The 16,509-nt window shown below is 42.5% G+C and overlaps 1 protein-coding gene across 1 annotated transcript in view; it reads right to left on the bottom strand.

Annotated features, from left to right (window-relative positions):
- Positions 1–778: 778 nt before the first annotated feature.
- The window catches only part of LOC115473880 (sulfotransferase 1 family member D1-like), an 87,566-nt gene continuing 71,835 nt past the window's right edge, over positions 779–16,509 (bottom strand). Inside the window, exons 6-8 of the mRNA XM_030209039.1 lie at positions 16,270–16,364; positions 15,838–16,018; positions 779–1,252 (exon numbers count right to left, since the gene is read on the bottom strand). Of these exons, the coding sequence (XP_030064899.1) occupies positions 1,140–1,252; positions 15,838–16,018; positions 16,270–16,364 (389 nt within the window). The 3' untranslated portion in view covers positions 779–1,139. The remainder of the gene's footprint in view (positions 1,253–15,837; positions 16,019–16,269; positions 16,365–16,509) is intronic.

Genomic DNA, 16,509 nt, shown 5'->3' with positions numbered 1-16,509 from the left:
GCACCATATTCTGGAAGTTCCTTTCTTTCCAAACTTTCCCTTCTCCCCTATTCCTGAAGCCCTCCCTCTCCATTTCCCCTTCCTCAGTCCCAGAACACCCCCCCCCCCCCTTATCCATTATTTTCTCCCATTCTAGGATTTTCAGTTCTTCTCACTCTCCTCCCTCTTTCTCATCTACAATCCTCCTCATTCCAGTCCTTTCACTTTCTCCTTCTCCCATTCCTGCTCTTCCTTCCTCTCCTCATCACTAATTCTCTCACCCTGCTTCTTCTCCCTCTCTTCAAAATGTTCTCCCTGTTCTGACACTCAAGATGCATTTTCTTCAACTCATAAAAACAAAATAAAATACAGACACGTAAGTTAGGAAAACTATTTATTTTTACAATGTAATATAAAAGATGGAGATTTTTGCCATATGCTTCAGAATTTCCCAGTTCTTGCTGCACAATCTATCCTTAAGTTGTCACAGTAAAGAGAGGTGCTGTGTCTTACACCTTTTACTCTCTGTTGTCTACGGAAGGGTAATCCACCTGGGTGGATGAACAACAAAATCTCACGAACCCAACAAACAGCAAACAAAAGTGGGAAGTGGACCAGTGACGTCAGAGACTGGGACAGATGGGTCAAACTAAGAAATTTTATTGCAGACTCAGACACAGATCTGTGTTTCAGCCACAGACCTGCCTCAGGAGTCTCTGTGGTGTGTGCGATTCTGTATAAATTTCTCATTTTGACCCATCTGTCCCAGTCTCTGGAGTCATTGGTCCACTTTTGTTTACTCTCTGTTGCCTGACATTTCAGGGGATATTGGGGGGGGGGGGGGGGATTGGAGGGAGCCCATAGCACCAACAGTGTTTAGGGTCAACAATACCATAATTTGTCACTGTCTATATGTTTCAACCACATTTTCCTGGGCTCTGGTACTTGACAATCTCTCTTAATCCGTACATAGCAAAGAATATTCATCAGCAGACCTAGGGCCCAGTTGTACCTGTTGAAAAGCAGGACAACATCTGGCAGGACAGTGATGCGACAGTCAATTTAGCAAAGACCATTAGGAAAGGCTGTTTCAGACAGTTGATGAGAACAGAGAAAAACAGATGTGTGCTGATAGGGTACAAGCATATGGAAGGCACCCTTCAAACTTCAGTTCTGAACCGCAAGCTGGTTTGTCCCATCTTTTTGGCATAATCAGCGTCAAATGCCTCATTCTGTGCCACAGTGAAGTGGTTCTTCCAGTCTCCGGCAATGCCTGGACATTGAGAGATGCCAATCAGAAACAAAGCTGTCATTTCTTCAGAAATAGGCATGGTATAATCAACATCCTGCATGAGATAACTGTATTAAACATAGGACAACAGTGGTAGGAATATGCCAGCCTAGTGTACACCACCATTTGGAATATCACCAGTTGGATTTCCATATTGAGCCTTCTGCTTCCCAGTTCTGGTTGGGATGCTCGAAATGCAAAATTAATGGTTTTCGGGTGTATGGGTTTAATGGCTGGGTTCATGCTTCTGTGAGAATGTGAATAGGTTCTGGAACCTGCACTGAAGCATCTTGTGAGAACATGTAGGCTTTGTCCAGGTTGTAAACATACAGACTCTACTCAGGAACAGAAACACATGCAGTGCCTGGCGTACCTTTGAAGGCTTCAAAAAGAACAAAAGGTTCAGGATTACACATACACAGTGCAAGCAGATTCCCCTAGCAGTGACATAGCCATGGGGGGAGAGGGGCCTGGGACCCCCACACTTTGGGCTCTGGCCCTTTCCAGAACTGTAGCACCCCTTTACCTTTGCTGGTGGGGCTGTTGAAGCCCTGCCAGCCACAAATACAGTGCCGCCACTCCCCTCCTTCTCATGCTGCTTCCTTCCTGCAGAAGTCGGCGGCATGCCTTCAGCTGCCAATGCCGGAACTTCTTGCACATCTCTGCGCATTTGTGAGAAGTCCCGGTGTCAGTGGATGAAGCCAAAAGGAAGAAGTGCAAGGAGGAGGGGAGTGGATCGGGCATTGTATTTGGCTTTCAGGACCTCCACCAGCAAAGGTATGGTTAGCAAATGCAGGGGGAGGGAGGGAGAGGAATGCATTGCCCCCTCCCAGTCCACCCCTGCCCCCCCCCCCCCCCAAAAAAAAAAAAAAAATTGGAGGGCTGGTTGCATCCCTGTCCCCTAGGACTTCCAAATTTCTCCTCTTAATCTGGGTCTCCCTGCTTTCCTCTGGGCCTGGGTTTTAATCCTCTCCCTTGAGAACCACCCTCTGTCCTGACTCCCAAGGCTAAATTCCTGTTAAGGTAGGTTAAAATGGAAATCTCCCCTATACACTCCTTCACGGTTTCATAACTGCAGGGTTTTAGAAGGAGCCTTGGTGTAATGGTGTAGCCATCATTGAACAACCTTGGCAAAGAGCTCAGGGATACCCACTGGTAATGCCATCTACCACTGAAAGGACCACATTTGTTGAATCAGATTTTGATGGGCAGTGGTGGTGTGTAGGGAGGTCAGCATGGCATGCTGTTTCTGATCTAGTTGTTCAGCTCATTGATGCAGCCAGGCAACAGAAGAAATGCTTATGCACCTCATCTCCTGCTGCTGCTGAGTCAAATCTTGTGGTGTAAGTTTGAGGTCGCATGGATCTTATAACAAGACTTGGCCTTGTGGCAGCAGGAGATAGGGCTTTTCAGCCCTTCTCCTGATGCCCATTCACATTCTGGAGTTCAATGATTGGATCAGAGGCAGCCCGCAACACTCAGCAAATACAGTGTCATCTGCACCAATATCCTTCCAGCACCCCAGATTCAAAGGTCCTATCTATTGATAGAGGATGAGGTGAGGTTTCAAAGTAACAGTCCTCATTGTACCCCTCACATTTCCCATGATACCCAGCTTAGACGCTCCTCTCTGGATCAGTGCCCCAGACATTTTCTAGGCAAGAACCTCCCCCCCCCCCCCCCCCCACACACACACACACACACTGTATCTGACACCCCTCTCCTTGGCTCCTGACATTCTACCTCAAAAACCCTGCTGCATCTTTACTCCCCACCTATATCTGACACCACTATGTACACACGTTCCCACTCATCACACCCTTGCTGCACCCACAAATTCGGAGCCCCTATTCCTCTAACTCAGAATTTCACACGCAGCAGCAGGATCAGCCCTACCACTAAGCAGACTAGGCATCCACCTAGGGTGGCAAGTGAATGGCTTAAGATATCCCTAAGTGGATAATTTCATCTAAAGACATGGCTGGCTTAGATCTTCCCAGTTTCCAGATATATCTGAAAGCCACACATTTAAAACAGCATGAGGTGTATTTTCAAAGCACTTAGACTTACAAAGTTACGTGGAGGGGCATTTTTGATATGACATCTAAGTCCGACTTGTTTTGCAAAAAACATCCAAAATCTGAATAGGAAAGAAGGTAATTTTCAAAAAATCTTTTGTTTTCGAAAATACTGTTTTGAACAAGGTTTTGTGATTTGGATGTTTTGTTTTTTGGTCCATTTTCAAACAAAAAATGTCCAGTTGCAAAACACGCAAAATTAGTTTTGTTCTGTTCCATTATGGCTGAAAAACATCCAAGTGTTAGGAACACCCAAATCCTACCCTTAACATGCTCCTGACATGCTCCCTTGTGATTTGAACACACTTATGAAGGACTTCATAGAAAAACATCTAAAAATTTGTTTTGAAAAACGTCCAAATGCAGATTTATGCCACTTTTTGCAGGTTTTTCTCTTTTGAAAATCAGCCAAATAATATCCAGTAGAACTTTGTAAGTCTAAGTACTTTGCAAATGAACCCCGGGATCATCTCTTGAAATAATGAATCAGGGGACAAACATTGGATAAGTTTAGAAAATAGATTGGCTTGCACTTGTCCACATTAAATTTTTATCTGGGAGGCTGGGCATCCAAACAGCAGATGAAATTTAATGTGGGGAAATGCAAAGTGATGCACATAGGGAAAAGCATCCAAGATGCAAGGTTCCACATTAAGAGTCACCACATAGGAAAAGGATCTAGGCATCTTTGTGGACAATATTCAAATTCTCTGCTTAGGGCATTGAGGCAGCCAAAAAAGCAAATAGGAACTATTAGAAAAGGAATGGAGAACAACAGAATATCATAATGCCTCTTTATTGCTACTATACATGGTGTTACTACACCTTGAAGATTGTGTGCAATCTTAAAAAACATACGTGGAATTATACAAGGTATAGAGGAGGGAGAACACAATGATAAAGCAGATGAAATGACTCTGATATGAGCAAAGGCTATAGAGGTTTGGATTCTTCAGCTGTGATTGGAGAAGGCCTGGACTGGATGGGTTCACTGATTAGTTCTGTAATATTTTTTAGGAGAAGGTTTTTGGTTATCTACTGGACCTTTTTACTTATTGCAGGACACCCCTCTGCCTCTTTCAGTGAATCAGGCAGGGATAGCGGTCTTCCTGAAGGAAGGCAGGGACAAAACAGTGATGTTAGAATTCTGACAAAACTATTAGCAAATCAACTGGTATAATAATATGATCGGTTTTGATATTGGCATTGAAGGAAGTGAAACTAGGAAATCAAGTACGCTAGCGTTTAACTATAGAAAAGGTGATTACGACAAAATGAGAAAAATGGTGAAAAAAAGACTGAAAGGAGCAGCTCGCAGAGTAAAAAACTTGCATCAGGCGTGGATGCTGTTTAAAAACACCATCCTGGAGGTTCAGGACAAATATATTCCACGTATTAGAAAAAAGGGAAAAAAGACTAAACGTCAGCCGGCGTGGCTAAACAGTAAGATAAAGGAAATCATTAGAGCCAAAAAACAATCCTTCAGAAAGTGGAGAAGAGAACCAACTGAAAGTAACAGGATAGATCATAAGGAATGCCAAGCCAAATGCAAAGCGGAGATAAGGAGGGCAAAAAAGGACTTTGAGAAGAAATTAGCGTTGGAAGCAAAAATACATAGTAAAAACTTTTTTAGATACATTAAAAGCAGGAAACCGGCCAAAGAGTCGGTTGGGCCGCTGGACGAAAATGGTGTTAAAGGGGCGATCAAGGAGGACAAAGCCGTAGCGGAGAAATTAAATGAATTCTTTGCTTCGGTCTTCACCGAGGAGGATTTGGGGGGGACACCGGTGCCGGAAAGAATATTTGAAGCGGGGGAGTCGGAGAAACTAAACAAATTCTCTGTAACCTTGGAGGATGTAATGGGTCAGTTCAGCAAGCTGAAGAGTAGTAAATCACCGGGACCTGATGGTATTCATCCCAGAGTATTAATAGAACTAAAAAATGAACTTGCGGAGCTACTGTTAGAAATATGCAATCTGTCCCTAAAATCGAGTGTAATACCGGAAGACTGGAGGGTAGCCAATGTTACTCCGATTTTTAAGAAAGGTTCCAGAGGAGATCCGGGAAATTATAGACCGGTGAGTCTGACGTCGGTGCCGGGCAAGATGGTGGAGGCTATTATTAAGAATAAAATTGCAGAGCATATACAAAAACATGGACTGATGAGACAAAGTCAGCACGGATTTAGTGAAGGGAAGTCTTGCCTCACCAATCTAATGCATTTTTTTGAGGGGGTAAGCAAACATGTGGACAATGGGGAGCCGGTTGATATTGTATATCTGGATTTTCAGAAGGCGTTTGACAAAGTGCCGCACGAAAGACTCCTGAAGAAATTGCAGAGTCATGGAATCGGAGGTAGGGTATTATTATGGATTAAGAACTGGTTGAAAGATAGGAAGCAGAGAGTAGGATTGCGTGGCCAGTATTCTCAGTGGAGGAGGGTAGTTAGTGGGGTCCCGCAGGGGTCTGTGCTGGGTCCGTTGCTTTTTAATGTATTTATAAATGACCTAGAGATGGGAATAACTAGTGAGGTAATTAAATTCGCCGATGACACAAAATTATTCAGGGTCGTCAAGTCGCAGGAGGAATGTGAACGATTACAGGAGGACCTTGCGAGACTGGGAGAATGGGCGTGCAAGTGGCAGATGAAGTTCAATGTTGACAAGTGCAAAGTGATGCATGTGGGTAAGAGGAACCCGAATTATAGCTACGTCTTGCAAGGTTCCGCGTTAGGAGTTACGGATCAAGAAAGGGATCTGGGTGTCGTCGTCGATGATACGCTGAAACCTTCTGCTCAGTGTGCTGCTGCGGCTAGGAAAGCGAATAGAATGTTGGGTGTTATTAAGAAGGGTATGGAGTCCAGGTGTGCGGATGTTATAATGCCGTTGTATCGCTCCATGGTGCGACCGCACCTGGAGTATTGTGTTCAGTACTGGTCTCCGTATCTCAAAAAAGATATAGTAGAATTGGAAAAGGTACAGCGAAGGGCGACGAAAATGATAGTGGGGATGGGACGACTTTCCTATGAAGAGAGGCTGAGAAGGCTAGGGCTTTTCAGCTTGGAGAAGAGACGGCTGAGGGGAGATATGATAGAAGTGTATAAAATAATGAGTGGAATGGATCGGGTGGATGTGAAGCGACTGTTCACGCTATCCAAAAATACTAGGACTAGAGGGCATGAGTTGAAGCTACAGTGTGGTAAATTTAAAACGAATCGGAGAAAATTTTTCTTCACCCAACGTGTAATTAGACTCTGGAATTCATTGCCGGAGAACGTGGTACGGGCGGTTAGCTTGACGGAGTTTAAAAAGGGGTTAGATAGATTCCTAAAGGACAAGTCCATAGACCGCTATTAAATGGACTGGAAAAATTCCTCATTTTTAGGTATAACTTGTCTGGAATGTTTTTACGTTTGGGGAGCGTGCCAGGTGCCCTTGACCTGGATTGGCCACTGTCGGTGACAGGATGCTGGGCTAGATGGACCTTTGGTCTTTCCCAGTATGGCACTACTTATGTACTTATGTACTTATGTACTAACTCTCCAGAGTAGCATCAGAGGTGGGAGATCCAGATCAGGCAGGGTTTATATCTGAGATGCTGGTGCTCAATAACATCAGAAGAGTGTCACATTTAATATGAGCTGCACAGGTTAAGAGCATACCTACCCTGTTCCTGGGGATTGATGTGGAAAAAGAATTCCAGGTCAGCTAGGACTTTGTGTGGGGCACTGTGCAGAGGACAGACCTAGGGACAATTTTGTTAAGTGGATAAAAGCATTACATGCACAGCCCAAAGCATATGTAAAGGTGAATGGGGATATTTTGAAATCTTTAGGTTACAGAGGGGAACTTTGGAAGGACTCTCGCCTATCCACCTTTGTTGCTGGAGCCACTGGTGGAGGCCATTAGGCGGAATAGAGGTGGGAAGAGGCATGCATAAAATGATGTTGTTTGCAGACAATGTCCTATTGTCTATATCTAATTCGCTGATCTCTTGTAGTTGTCATTCAAGAGTTGCATCAATATGGGCCAGTCCCAGAATTTAAAGTCAACTATGATAAATTGCTCGGCCTTTAATCTAGGCCTATTAATCTAGGCAGGGACTTGGACAGATTAAAAGCAGCATTTCCTCATTTCCTTTAAGCGGGCAAGGGATATATCAAGTACGTTATTCACTATAAGGTTTTGGGGGAAGATTTGAGAAAATGGAAAGACTTCCAGTTTTTTTTGTGTGGGCAACTGGCTGCCTTTAAAATGAACACACTTCCAAAATGTTTGTATTATTTTCAAGTCCAGTCTTGTGGCAAGGGGAATTGAAGAGAATACAGCATGGAATTAATAGGTTTCTATGGCAACCAAACCCCGAAGCATAGCCACAAACATCATGCTTAGGAGTAATGTGTGAGGGGGGGGGGGGGGGTGATGGTCCTACTTAATTGTCACCAGTATCATCTGGCTGCTCAGCTGAAACAGATTTTGGGGTACAAGGTAAATTGGGATCTGTAGGGCATTAAATTGGAACAGAAATTGGCAGGAGAGCATCATCCAGTGGATGGTTTGGCTGACTAGAGTGAGGCAGCTAGCTTTGTCCGCAGATAACCTTTTTACTAAACATTTCCCCCAGCTGTGGGAGATCACATGGTTAAAAGACAAAATACTATTCTCAAGTTTGGCCCCTCTGAGACATAATAAAAGTTTTGCACTGGGAGTCTTCCAGAAGTGTGCAGAGGGAGGGTTGCACACTTTTGCAGAGTTTGAGGAGAACATAGTAGGGTTGACAAACTATGTGATGTGTTTGACCTGATGGAGAAGGACTCTTATGTGCTATAGGTGTATCATGATCTAAAGCAGACTGGGCTAGTGGAGGTGGGAGAACAAGTTTTGAATGGGATAGAAAAGGTACAGGTGGAGATGACTTCCATGAGGGGTGCATTACATTTGTTTTATAGAATTTTGGGGGCACTAAGCTAATTACACATATTTCTGAAAGTATGGGAGAGGGATTTGAGGACAGAATTAACAAAGAGGCAGTGGGAGAAGATCTTTGAAGAGGTAGCCAAGGGGGTGTTATCAACGCTAGCTATGAAGTACTTCAAAGATAAACTATAGAAAATGTTCCCAGAAGCCTCTAGGGCTTGTTGGTGGGGTTGTGGTCTGGAGGGAATATTCTTTCATATCCGGTAGAAATGCCCCCAGGTGCAAAACTTTTAGAAGGAGGCGTACTGGGCGATAAATGGGATGTATCAGATTTTCCCTTTCCTGGTGAACTCAGATATTATTTCTGGGTACAAGGGTGAGAACCCTGGATCCAACGGTAGGCAAATTAATCAAAATGGGCACTGTGGCTGCAAGATGTGAAGTGGTGATTTATTGGCAGATAGAGGTACCTACTGTACATTGTATTGGACTAATGGAGAAATTAGCAATCAGTTGGACTGATGGGAGAAACACAGGGAAACATGGAGGAGCGTGTCAAAATATATGGCTCAATTAAGGTATGTAAGCAGGTGGGGAGCACTGAAAATACATCCAGAGAGTTGGGGAGAGGGGAAGGGGTGGGGGTTTGATAGTTACAACTGATCTCCCCCTTCTTTTACAGATAGTTCCAGTGCGAAATTGTTTCAGCACTATAACAGCGCATCACTTATATGTAAACTGTCTTTTTAAAGACCTATACATTGTTCCCAGTCCCATTCTTTTTTTTTATTTCCAAATCAGCAAGTCAGTTGTTCCTTTCTATTTCTTATTAGTTTTAATATTCTTATTCTCTTAAGTGTTTTATGTTTTTAATTCTTCTTTTTGTTTCTGATACCAACCATGTATATAAGGTATTCTTTCTTTTTCATGCTCTTCATATTTAATGTACTTATTTTTTCTAATTAGGCACAAATGTTTTTATTAAGCACAAATGTATATACTTAATCATTCGCTTTGACATTTGTTTTACTTCCATATGTTTGTTTCTTTTTAATCCATTACATATGCATGCAAGAACTTTTTAGTTTGTCTGTCCTAATTAGATTGTAAGCTCTGTCGAGCAGGGACTGTATCTTCATGTTCAAGTGTACAGTGCTGCGTACATCTAGTAGCGCTATAGAAATGATTAGTAATAGTAGTAGTTATTATGTGAGAGAACCAGGTCCAAAGGAACCACTGCACACTGGTATGGGTTTTATGGGTGCCTCATGGGGAAATATCAGTATATAAAACAGATTTTGGAGCAGGCAGAGTGAGAGAGGGGTTCTGTTTCTGGTATAAAAAGCACAAAAAATTAGTTTGCGGTCAGTTGATATTACTGATGGGTTGTATGTTTCTGGTTATATATTTACATACATGCTGATGATCTGTATGTAACTTGTTTCATTGAATAAAAATAAAATCACAAAATTCATTAACAGGGTGCAAATTGGAGAAAGTATTTTTTCACTCAATGCATAATTAAGCTCTGGAATGTATTGCCAGTGGATGTGGTAAAAGCTGCTAGCTTAGATGGATTTTAAAAAGGTTTAGACAAATTCCTGGAGGAAATTATCCATAAATCATGATTAAGGTGAACTTAGGAAATCCACTGCTGATTCATGGTGTAAGCAACATGGGATCCTGCCAGGTACTTGTTAACTGGATTGGCCACTATTGGTATTAGGATATTGAATTTAAATGAATAATTTTTGGTCTGACCCAGTATGACATTTCTTATGTTGCTAACTCCATGTTTAACTTTCATGTTTTTATTGTAACTTGCCAAGGGTAGAAGTTTCTCTCTTAGATTGACAGGATATAAAGCTATATTAACCCCCCTGTTTACTAAGCTTGCTAGCGGCTGCTGTGCAATAATGCCGATATAGTCCATTCACTTTGAATGGACTGTGTCGGAATTGCTACGTGGCTTAGTACACGGGGGGGGGGGGGGGGGGGGTTAATAATAATGATAATAATTCTTATGTACCATCAATACCTTGAGTTCAAAATGGTATACAGTGGAAAATGTTTGGCTTAATATTGCATAATTACCAGTTTTAAAAATAAGTATAAAGAAACTAATGCAAATATTTATCAAACAGCTAAGACTTCAGCAGTTTACAAAACTTTTTTTTTATAGTTTTCTTTAACCCTAAGCTCAACTGGGAAAATATTCCAAAGACTAGGCACCATTGTATAACACAGCTTCTTACAAGTAGAAGACAAACAACCAAATTATTTAAATCTTTGTCATATTAAATGTTGTCAATACAATCTTTCTTTGCAGAAAGCTAAACAAACCTTCTTCTCAGCCAGAATCATTAAGTCTTCCAATCCAGCAGGGGAATTTCTTTAGATCTATCTTTAGATCTCTGGTACATAAAGACTCGGCTACCCAAAACTATCCTAACCTTCCCTCTTCAAATTCATTGGTTGACTTCTTTAATGATAAGATTCAACAACTTTGTGGCTCTTTGCCTGCTCCTCCTTCTCCCTGACATTAAAATGCAGACTAATCCTAGCGAACATGGATCAGTCCCTGGTTTAAGATCACAGTGGGACATATTTCAATTACAAACACAATTTTCTCTGGGTAAAGTATTAACCTCTATGAGAACCACCTCCTGCTCACTGGACCCTTGTCCTTCGGCTTGGATAAAATTGCCAAATTTGTATCTTTTCTTCTCCTCTGTTATCTATTGTAAATTCTAGTCTAACACATGGTGTAGTTTCTTCTGACTGGAAAATAGCATCAGTAAGACCCATTTTGAAAAAGTCCACTTTGGACCCCTCTTTACCTGCTAATTATAGACCAGTTTCCAACCTGTGCTTTCTTTCGAAGATAGTTGAGAAGGTTGTTTTTCTGCAACTCAGGGCCAGATGCACTAAACCTTAACGACCATCTAACAACCCTTTAACGAAGGAAATTCCTAACCGTTGCATGCATTAAAGGCCATTTTCCAACAAAGCAAGCAGCTAACGAAAACGGAATACAAAAGAGTAACTAGCATTGTAATGTGGGCGATTCGGGATGCACTAACACTACCGACGATCACACCGAATCATTTACCGCGACATATTAAACGTATGGTCAGAGCAGTCGTAAAGGCCTGAGCTGTCATCTCCCCGCTGCCCCCTGCACCATAAAAATCAAAGCTTGCATCTTTAAATAGAAAATGAGGAAAAAAAAAATAAAAACACCACAAACACTGGCTCCCTGCTTTCCCCTGCATAAAATATAAAAGCTTTCCAAACTTCAAAAAAGGATCAGGAGGGGGCAAAGGCGCTCATCAGGAGCGTCCTGTATGGACGGCCTTGCCCCCCCCCCCCCCTCCCCGCCGAGATCGCCACTGTGCCCCGCTTCCGCCCTTTACTAAATTAAAAACTGAAAACAAAAATCTAAACTTTTGCAGCGCCGGACCCCCCTCCCTTCCTGTCTCGATCTTCTTTTCCCAACACTGCTCCGCCTCCCACCATCCTCCGCCCCTTGCCCCGCCCCCCTGAGTACGTCACCGCCGTTCCCCCCTCCAACGGACGCCCCCTCCGCTTTACCGGCCGTGCAGCGCCTCTCACCTGTGTGTGAAGGCGCTGCACAGGATGAAACAACGGATCGTCGATTGCTTCTGCCTCCACCGACGTCTATCTTCTTTCTGTGCCCGCCCTCCTCTGACGTCGGAAGCGGGGAACAGCAGCGATCTTGGAAGGGGGGGCAAGGCCGTCCATACAGGACGCTGCTGACGAGTGCCTTTGCCCCCTCCCGATCCTTTTTTGAGGTATGTTTACTTTTGTAGTGATGCAGGGGGAAGCGCGGAGCCACGTGTTTGTGGGTTTTTTTTGTTGTTGTTGTTGTTCTGATGTTTATGGCATGCGCAGAGCAGCCAGCATAACGCTTGGCTGCTCTGCGCATGATCTAGGGGCCGATTACCGACGGGGATTACAAATCTTTTGATACATTGTACTTTTCAATACCGCACCGAACATGTGCGACTTGTTTTTTTGGTGCATGCTTCGTTTTTTCAAATTCGTTAGGGAGTTTAACGGTTTTTTTTACGTTTGGTTGATGCATCTAGCCCTCAGTCAGTTTGTTGAAAAGACCTTAGTAAATTGAATCCCTATCAATCGGGCTTTAGGGTTGCCTGCAGTACAGAAACAATTCTAGCATCTGTTCTAAGTGAAGTACTGTCTAACCTTGATAATCATTATTTCACTTTAGCTGTCTCTCTTGACCTTTCTGCGGCTTTCGACCTAGTGGCTCATTCTTTATTGCTCTCTCACAACTTTCATCACTGGAGATCTCTGACTCTGTTTTTCAATGGTTCCAATCTTTCTTCACAGGTCATTCTTTTCATATCACTAGCAACCAGTCCACCTCTTCGGTTATATCTCCTTCTTTTTAATATTTTTGTCAGCCCACTTGCAACCCTTATTCAAGAATCATGTATCTCCTTTAATATCTATGCAGAAGATATTCTTTTACTGTTTAAATTTGACCCTATAACCATGAATTTGTTACCTCTTCAACAATGCTTACATGCTGTTGCACAATATAAGTACATAAGTACATAAGTAATGCCATACTGGGAAAAGACCAAAGGCCCATTGAGCCCAGCATCCTGTCCCTGACAGCGGCCAATCCAGGTCAAGGGCACCTGGCAAGCTTCCCAAACGTACAAACATTTTGTACATGTTATTCCTGAAATTGTGGATTTTTCCCAAGTCCATTTAGTAGCGGTCTATGGACTTGTCCTTTAGGAAACCGTCCAAACCCTTTTTAAACTCTGCCAAGCTAACCGCCTACCACGCTCTCTGGCAATGAATTCCAGAGTTTAATTACGCGTTGGGTGAAGAAAATTTTTCTCCTATTTGTTTTAAATGTACTACACTGTAGTTTCATCGCATGCCCCCTAGTCTTATTATTTTTGGAAAGCATGAACAAATGCTTCACATCCACCTGTTCCACTCCACTCATTATTTTATATACCTCTATCATGTCTCCCCTCAGCCGTCGCCTTGTACTAAATAGCAACAAAAACAGTTGCCTGCTGGCTAACTGGCCACTATACTGCCCCTTTTGCTTCAATCCTACTATTTGGTATCCATATTTCTCCAGTTCCTAGTTTCAGGTACTTAGGGGTCCTTGCAAACTCTGCTCTCTCCTTTGAACCACAGGTTGCAAATCCCAATTCTTTCTGCTGCGTCAACTGAGATCGGTACATGCATTTGATCATGATAAATTCCATTCACTTATTTTGTCCCTTTTTATGACTCGCATGGATTATTGTAACATCATCTACTTAGGGGTTACTAAAATTCTGCTTACTAGGCTTCAGACACTTCAAAACACAGCTATCCGTTTACTTTACCATGTACGTAAATTTGATCATATTACGCCTGCTTTACAAGAGCATCACTGCCTATTCAGTATCGTATCCAGTTTAAAGCTGTATTATTTGGTTTCAAGGCTTTCCCTCTATACCTGGCCTCTTTGACTATCCCACATTCATCACCTCGAGTGTTACGCTCTATAAATGATCAACGTATGACTTTACCAGAGCCCCGTTTTACACAACTGGAGACAACTCGTTGCTGTGCATTCTTTTTGCAGTCCCTTCTCTTTGGAATTCTATCCCTTTACCTTTACGCAGTGAACTAAGTATTAAGAAATTTAAGGCCATGCTAAAGTCCTAGTCATTTTAGCAAGCCTATTCTGGTTGATTGGGATAGTTTGTAGGGTATTGGTGCTTGAGAGAGAGAGAAATCTTATGTCTTCTTTTAATGAAATACTTAGCTTTGCTTTGCTTATCTTTCCTGTCACAATATTGTAGTTCTTTTTTCTGCTTTATATTTTTTGTTATTAATTTTATAAACCGTCTTGCTCTGCCTGGCAGTTAAAGGTGATATATCAAGTCTCAAATAAATAAATAAATAAATCTTGTAAAATAAGACATTGGTATTTCCAACTGATTTTTATAAAATAGGGGGGTTCTTTTACTAAGCAGCGGTAGGCACTTAGTAAAAAAAAGCACGTGCCAAAAAGCACTGCCAGATGCGCTGAGGTGTCCCATGGTAATTCGCCAATGGCCATGTGCCAATCCCATGCTAAAAAGTAGGTTTTATTTGCTAGTGCAGGAGGTGTGTTCATGAGCGGACAGTAGGCATGCCCTGGGCTAATCGGTTAATGAGGGGGGGGGCACTGCTATGCATCAATTGATTAGCACGGGAACACGTAGGCCCAGATGCACAAAAACTTAACAAGCCAGCAACAAGGTTTTTACACCAGTTCTAGCTGGTTTAGCAATCAAGGAGTAAAACGAGTCATGCACAAAAGGGATCTCCGAGTTATTTTCCTATCACAGTAGCAGCTAACGAAAGTTGTATGCAAAGCTATTATATAATAAGCTAATTATTATACACATTTGAAAGCAAAGTGATAAACAGCTGTTTTCCAAATGATGCACAGAAGCAGCCCCTAGTGCTGAAAACTTAACGGGAGGTCTGGAGCTGTTGGTAATGCCTGGCTGGAGCTCAAAACCATTGAAAACATGATTGCAAGCAATGCAGAAGTCAACCGTAGTGCCCAGCATCTGTGTTGCAAGAGGAGAGTTGTGAAGTAGCTCTAATCAGGTCTAATTAAAACATACATGAAACAATAATCAACGGATGAACGCCTGCAGTAATAAGCTATGTTTATTTTAAAGCCCAGGGGAAGTTCCAGGGCTGGTCTTAGCAAGTGCGGGGCCCAGTGCAGACCAATTTGGTGTGGGTCCCATCCTTTGTAAATCTAAGTGCTTTGAACATAAGCCTCATAGAGTACTTTAAAAACCAAACAAAGAGGGTCCATTTACTAAAGTGTGGTAAAATCTGGGTATTGGGTGTTCTAAGGCTGGACTTTCCCATGCACTAAGCCCAGATTTAATGCAGCTTTGTAGAACTTTTTCTTTTTGGGGGGCTGGTTATGCACTAATGTTCCTGTTAGCAAATGATACCTGCAAAAAATTAACATAGGAGCATACTACCTCCTATTGATGAGGTGCTAAGTCCTCCTATGTTAACCCTACGTTATCTAGTGAGAGCGCACTAATCCTAACATGCTAGCTGGAATGCCCATTCTCTGTCCATGATGTGCCCCCTTTAAAAAAAAAATAGGTAATGCATGGGTTACTATGCACAAACAGGTTAAACACTGCAAAACGCTTTAATGTGTTCTGTGGTGGCCTTTAACATCCACTATCCGTGCGTTAAGGGCTTAACACCCTTTAGTAAAAGGGTCCCAACTGGCTTAAATTCAATATGAGCTGTCATCATGTTCTATGCTTCAGGAGCTAGTCAGGAAGTATATTAAATTAGTCCAATAAAAAGGTATCAGCTTGTTATTTTATTTCTATGCATTCAACTAGACTAACATAAAACCACACACTATTTTATCTGCATATGTAAATAAGAACATTTTTCAAAACTGGTTACACTTCTTACTGTCCCCATCACCTCTGCCTCTCCATCATGAGTATAGGAGTTCTCAGGAATTTCTTACCCTTTCGCATGAATGGTGAGATGGAGTGGTCCATTATAGAGGTTGGTATTGTACCATAGTTGGCCATGGAGTTCTCTTTCATGACTTGAAAGGAGGTGTGACGGACAATTCGCTCCAAAACCTCCTCTCCTAGGTCCTTCTCCATGAATTTCATCACCTTCTGAATTTCATGCTTTGGGTTCTGCCAAGGATAAAGAAAGACAGATATACAGATAGCCGTAGGAAAACTGGGGGGCGGGTGGGAGGGGGGAGAGAGAAACAGCCTTCAAAGAAGCAGAGAGACTCAGAGGGCGATACCACAATACAGATAGTGGAAGAAAGACATCTGTTAGAAAAAAGTAGGCACCAGGAGAATGTGGAAAGCCAATCACTCCAGGGAACTGGTTAACGTTCTTGGAACATTCACAGGAACCACACCAGCCACACTCTTACCTCCTTCATATCCTCATAGAACAAATAGAGGATACGATAGTCCTTTTTCTTCTCCCACCAACCTTTCACGTGGTCATACCAGGAGCCAAAACTAACTGCAACAGCAGAAGGGAGAGAAAGATGCACTTAGATTCTGTAAGCTGTCTGAACATCTAGGAGAGGTGCTTAGTTCACCTTCTCCAGCCTAAAAACTAAGGGATACATTGATTTATATGCCACTTTGCACATCCTGTTGATTGA

This window comes from Microcaecilia unicolor, chromosome 7 (assembly GCF_901765095.1).
Source record: "Microcaecilia unicolor chromosome 7, aMicUni1.1, whole genome shotgun sequence".
Lineage (NCBI taxonomy): Eukaryota > Metazoa > Chordata > Amphibia > Gymnophiona > Siphonopidae > Microcaecilia > Microcaecilia unicolor.
Note: the sequence above shows the minus strand (reverse complement) of the source record. Positions and strands in the feature narration are given on the sequence as shown.